General features: G+C 35.3%; 1 protein-coding gene across 4 annotated transcripts in view; it reads right to left on the reverse strand.

The window, feature by feature from the left end:
* LOC111144430 (sorbin and SH3 domain containing 2) overlaps nucleotides 1-110 on the reverse strand; it is a 90,311-nt gene extending 90,201 nt beyond the window's left edge. For 2 of the 4 annotated variants that reach the window (XM_022498730.1, XM_022498728.1), the window contains exon 1: nucleotides 14-110. In XM_022498730.1, coding sequence (XP_022354438.1) covers nucleotides 14-74 — 61 coding nt within the window. In that variant the 5' untranslated portion in view covers nucleotides 75-110. The remainder of the gene's footprint in view (nucleotides 1-13) is intronic. The other 2 variants (XM_022498733.1, XM_022498732.1) reach the window with 1 other exon arrangement.
* Nucleotides 111-6,304: the final 6,194 nt, after the last annotated feature.

The following is a 6,304-nucleotide window of genomic DNA, read 5'->3' on the forward strand; positions in this document are numbered from 1 at the left end:
AGTGATATTATACCTGCAGTCAATAGGTTTGGAGAACTCTGAACTCTCTTCACAGATGTTATTGTAACAGACATGGCAGCACGTTTGCGAGCACACCCACCGCTATCTGAAAGCAAAAAAAATGACACAGCAGAGGCCACAGCAAAGGAGAAAGCACATGCACGGTCATGCATTTCAAGTGGAAGGTGCCAGACATCCAGGAGGAAGACAGACAGTCGGGATTAGTAACCATGGAAGACATCTGAAAATTTCACACCCGCCCCAAACTAAAACAAATGGAATGGAACAGAAAACCAGGGGTCTGTCTTACAAATAGATGCTTGTATTTTATACTTAAGATGTTATAGGTTTTCTTTAATGAAAACACAAATATAGAACTCAGCTTTGTTTATACCATTGAAATTCAATTACTATTAAATTTATAAGCGGTGCGAGTAGCTTTTAGGGTTAGGGACAACCTGTCTTGACTCAGTGTTGCGAGCTATGGGGTAACATATTTTGTATCCATCATTTGGGTTTTACTGTATTTTAACTACTTATGATTCCTAAAGGTAGCTGAAATCACTTTTTAAAAAAAAAATATTTTATTTATTTATTTGAGAGAGACAGAGAGTAGACAGAGAGGCTGGCAGAGAGAGGGAGAAGCAGGCTCCCTGCTGAGCAGAGAGCCCAATGCGGGGCTTGATCCCAGGACCCTGAGATCATGACCTGAGCTGAAGGCAGAGGCTTAACCCATTGAGCCACACAGGCGCCCCTGAAATCACTTCTTAAAGTAAAAGTTATTAACCTATACAGCATGGTATATTTGATATATAGGATTCATAAAGAAACATCTATTATTACAGAAATTCTCCATTTTCTCATAGTTATTATTATTGAAATAATTAGCCTATTTGGAATCAAAGGTAATATTGATATATACAGTATCGAAAGGACCAATGTTTAAAAAATTATATTGTTTTTATACTTTGAAATACTATGTATGTGAGGATCTATATACTTAAACTTTATGCAAATCGCAATGTGAAATAAAATAAGTGAAAAGGCATCAGCTATTTCAATGTGATGTGAGGAGTTTAGTCTTCTAAAATTAGAAGGTTCATGTTCTATTTATGAACAGATTCCAATTTCATTCCTACATTCCTTTGTATACGGAATGTGCAATAAATAGTTTTGCTCATTCCCTCAGAATGAAAACAACTGAAATTGAATTCTTTTGAAAGTCAGAACAAGAAAAACAAATAATAGAACCACCAATATGATAACATGATCATTATATATTGCCACATGGTATTCTCATTTTCCCCCTTTTTCTTTATTTCTGAAAGGAAAGTAACCACTTTGTTTATTGGAAGTGAGGGAATTTAAGAGTGCATGGAGGTGCGATTTGAATTAATTATTGGTCAAATCACAAGCCGTAAGGTCAGTAGAACTTAAAACTGGTAGAGTGATTCTGGTATCAGAATATAATTTCTTAAATATGTGTTTAACAGTTTCCTACTGAGGACAATAACGAATACAGAAAAATGATTTAGAGCAACAGACGTGAAGTCAAATAAATCAAAGATCAAACACAGAAAGGCAGAAATGGTAGAAACATACAATACTAAAGATATCTTCATGAGAGGCACCAACAGGATTTTATCAAACTGCAAAAACAAAAAAAATAGCTACAAGGGAGGAGTGTTGCAGATAAAGGTGCTGTCAGTAAAGATATTGTGGATAGCAGCTATCAATGGTCTAAGAGGACTGGGTAGTCAAGGCTGTTGGAAGTGGAAACTGACCTCTAAGAAATTTCATTTTCTAGTTCTTTTAACTCCGAACATCTGAAAACCAGCAGGAATGAGGAAGAAACATTCCACAATGAGGAGATTCAGAGTCACTGGTTAAACACATTGTTCCAAAATTGCACGGAGGCACCCTGGGCCCCATCAGGAGATTCACAAGGGTTTGGGAAGGCTGTTTTATGTCCTTGACAAGAGCACAGTAATACCTATCAGACGCTGTATGAACCACTAGCCTGAGCTTGTTCCCATTTCAGTGTAATAGATTGTATTGTCTTCCTTGACATGATATCACATCTTTGAAAAGCTGGGTTTGGGTGACCACTGTGGCAAAGAGCGAAGTACCCTCTGAAAATAATTTTGGACCAGTAGAAGAGAGGGGCAACGTAGGCTCAAATTCCATGATCTGAGATGTTTCGGTATGTCCAACAAACAAACACATCCCGTTAGTAGGCAACTATGGTTATAAAGAATAAAATAAAATGATTGTTTTTTTATTAGAGTATATTATTTTTTTCAAATTCCTTCTCAGTTGGTAGAACATAAGTACTTATTAAGTTGTCTGCCCCTACTAATTAATAAATAGAACAGTTAGGTATTTCTTTTGGCTTGAGAGTATGGCTAAAAATTACTAAGATATCTTGGCTCTGTAAAACGAGAAGGGTAGGAATCTCTGTGTTAAACAATTTCTGTATTCTAAGCCATTCTCAGACCTACATAAAATGAATGGGGCATCATTTTTTATTAACAGTTTAATACAGAGCTCCCCTCAAAAAGTTGAGACGTTTGTGAAATTGCTAGGAGAGAGCAATCTATTCTATTCTGTTTCTACTTACTTATGTGTTGATAATTTCTGCTATTCCTTGAAGGTACATTTTTTTTCAGATCTCAAAATGAGGATACTGTATTGCACACTGGAGGTCATTCTAAAGAATCATGATGCTGTTCTCACCTTCACACTCATTCCCAGCCTGCAAAGTGGTCCACTTTTGCATCCCGCTGTAGGCCTCCTAGGAGCCGTTTCCAACTGCTGGGAAACACTCATGGGTAAATCACACACTATGCATTATTTGATGCCTTTCTCTCCTTCCTTTCTTTAAGAGCCAAGATTTTCCTTAGAAAACAATGGTTCACAAATTCTAAGAGTGGAAATACAGCATGTTTTGTATATTTCTATGCATTGTTTAGGTATTTTTCTATGAAAAATGAATTCCATTTCTTTGGCTCTTCTATAATGCATTTGACTAAAAATGAAAAAGCTAACTTAATATTTTTTCAAAACCTTTTAGTGACTGATGCATGGACATTGAAATAGTAATATATCTCTTCAATGATTGATAAGTAGATAACCAAGACCAATTTTATGTACAGATATTTAGGAACTAATTTTTACTTCATTTTGTAGATAGAGCAGCAATGCTTTCTTCAACTTCCTACAGCAATATTTATATGTATATATTTTAAAGTGGTATGTTTTTATAGCAACATTATAGTGTTACTTTGGAGTTTTAAACAAAAGGTTCCAGTCACTTCTAATCGACTTTGTATGCATATGTTTGAATATCATATTTTATATACATATACGTGTGTAAATTCACCCAGATAAGCAAAATAACTATGCAAATTCGCATTCCATATAGAGCTGAGCTTACTTCTTTTAATGAGAGCATGTTTTCGAGAATTACATTCATGCTGCTGGAGCAGTAATTTGGCTCAAGTACCGCAGGGACCTAAGCAAATGTACAAATTTCCTTTTGCCTCCTTTGCTATTAGAGATTGCATTCTATGACAAGGAAGATTAATTATTGAATGCATTGTAATGAATACAGCATATTTCGTATAATCACATATTATACCTCTGTCATTAACAGCATTATAATATAAAGGCAAATCAGCGCTCCACAAAACGAAGGATCCTGGGAAGTTAGCCTCAGCATACATCTGTGGGAAGATGCCTGAGAACAATCAGCAAATATAATTTCCTGCTGTGGTCATTCTGCTGGAGTGACTTTACACCATGACTTCTCCTGTTCACCTGTTCCTCTCTATTCTTTTTGCTTTCTTCAATCCCTTTGCCTACTAGTATTTCTGCTTTCATTTCCAGTGTCTACCTGCCACATTTCCAATTGTCCCAGTGCCTTTACTTGGTCCATTTCTAGGGCTATCATTTCTCTTGATTTCTAAGCCTTCCTTATATATTTTATTATGTCCAATATCCTCATCTTGCCTGTGGCTCTCCACATTTATAACTGCATTTTCAGGGCCAGCTGATGTCAACTGCTGTAGGTTTCTGCTAAGGGATAGCCACAAACTCATGGACAAAGACAAGTGACTATGTCTCTACACTTGATCTAGGGATTACGTATATTGGTTCCCACCAATGATTGTTAACCCTCCCTTAGGGCATTTTGCTAATAATAAGCAACAGCATAAAGGCAGGCAGCTTGGTGTGAGAAAAGGTCTTGAACTACCTTTTCTCCTTTGCATTGGAGTTAACTGGCTGAAACAACTTTCCAGTCATCACTCGTGGACAGGAAATAGCATTTTTTAGAACATAGGTTACAGAATTTCAGTGGGAAAGTTATTTTACAGAATTACTTGATAGAGAATATAACAATTACAGGGAGGAAAGCTGAAAATATGTTAAAATATTTCTACTATGGAAAAAAAAAATTCATATGTACCTAGCATGTGTCCCAAACACTGTTACAATTAATTGTATATAATACAGAGTTCAGAGACCTCAATGTTGGTAAAGGTAGTTGGGGACACTGTTTTCATTCATAAAATATAATGCTTATGACTTTATGTGTATCATGTCTAGATTAATGAAGCTGATCTCACATGAAGCTTTGGTACTCTATCTGTTAACATTGTTAACATAAAGTGTTTATAGAAAGGGGAATTTTAAATATTTTCCACTAGAGCAATTTGCCTATGAATTTAGCCTATTTTAAGTGAGAAATTTCAAATGTATGCATCAAATGACACACTACTTTTTCCTGGGGCGTGTAGGAGTTAATTTCAAGATATGGTAATGGAAAAAGGGAGTAAGAGAAGATAGCAAAACAGAAAATTCTACATTTGATAGCCATAGGACTGAAGTACAAAGACAAAGAAATTAAGTAATGAACTTAGACTAATCAGATCAGCAGAGTACCAAACTTAATGATTTGGGGCCAAGATGATTTTTAAAGAGGAAGGCTAAAGAGTTTAAAACTAACAGAGACAGCATACCTGTATTCATTTTGACCTTGGAGGGTTTGCTATTAAACTCTTCAGTTTTCCTGTAGAAAAAAAATGATGCATTAATCTGTTCACTATGTGTGGAACAAAATATCACGAAAGAGTGTTTTTGTCTTGTTTCTGGTGTACCTGTGAGTTAATATCACATTATCATTAGTCTTATTTTAAATCAGGGTTTAATAAGGGGGGCAAAATTTATAATTGTATTCAAGTTAAACTTCAGTCATTATTGATTCATGATCATAAACATAAACATAGGTTTTTGTTTAATAGTGACCACTCACAGATGTCGAGGGGAATTTTGTTAAAAATTAAATTTCTTTCACATTTATACTAACAGTTTTGTTTTCTAAGCCTGAAGGGGTCAATTGGTTGGTATGTGTCCTCTTTTGGAAGGTAGTCTGGTACTTTGAAGTCATTACCTTATATTATTCAATTTGTAACATTATTTAATTTATTTTATTTGAGCTCATGATCTTACATTATTCAATATATTACTGAGTCAATGTATTGAACATATTTTTTGAGCGAACAGTCAAGGAAGATGAGATTCACCTATTTTTTTTCTTAAGATGCAGGGAATAGTTACTACAAAATCCATTTCTGATTCGGGATTAGATACAGTGTTTTTTCCCAATGAAGTGTTTGATGTATAACAATTGAGATTAATTCATTAGATATTATCTGGTTGGTGGAATGTGGCTTGATGTAGAAAAAAGTTTTAAGATATTGTGTATTATTTTATGATATCTGAGATGACTTAGTTCTTTCCCTGGCATATTGTCTTAGGTCATTTTTAGAGTTTCTTACTTATCCACACACTAAGACCAAAGGGGAGGGACATGCTGTCATAGGAAGAAGCAGTTCTTTAAGAATGAGAGCTCTGAAAGAGATGTTTCACCCCAACCACTCTGCCTTTGCTTAAATGAACATGAACTTCTCTAGCCCCACACTTTCCTTTTCCATGTACATTAGCACTCTAACATCTGATAATTTAAAATATTTATACATTATGGTTAAGTGGGGATAAGGTTGAAATGAAAAAAATCTGTCATGATCTGCCAAGAAGGACTTTTGATAAATATATTTCCCTTCAGTCTCTAGAAAGTGCACCCAATGAGCTCCCTGACTTTCTTGTCTTTGCCAGAGTTCTTGCCCTCTCGTCCTTTCTGACTATTTCTCCGGTCCTCGTGTGGTCAGCTTTATTCATTATCCATCATTTCCTTTCAATATGGCAATCCAAGATCACCTCTTATAGAAAGAAAGCCCGGTTT

The sequence above is a fragment of the Enhydra lutris genome, unplaced genomic scaffold (assembly GCF_002288905.1).
Source record: "Enhydra lutris kenyoni isolate GAN:26980312 unplaced genomic scaffold, ASM228890v2 scaffoldscaffold11, whole genome shotgun sequence".
Classification (NCBI taxonomy): Eukaryota; Metazoa; Chordata; class Mammalia; order Carnivora; family Mustelidae; genus Enhydra; species Enhydra lutris.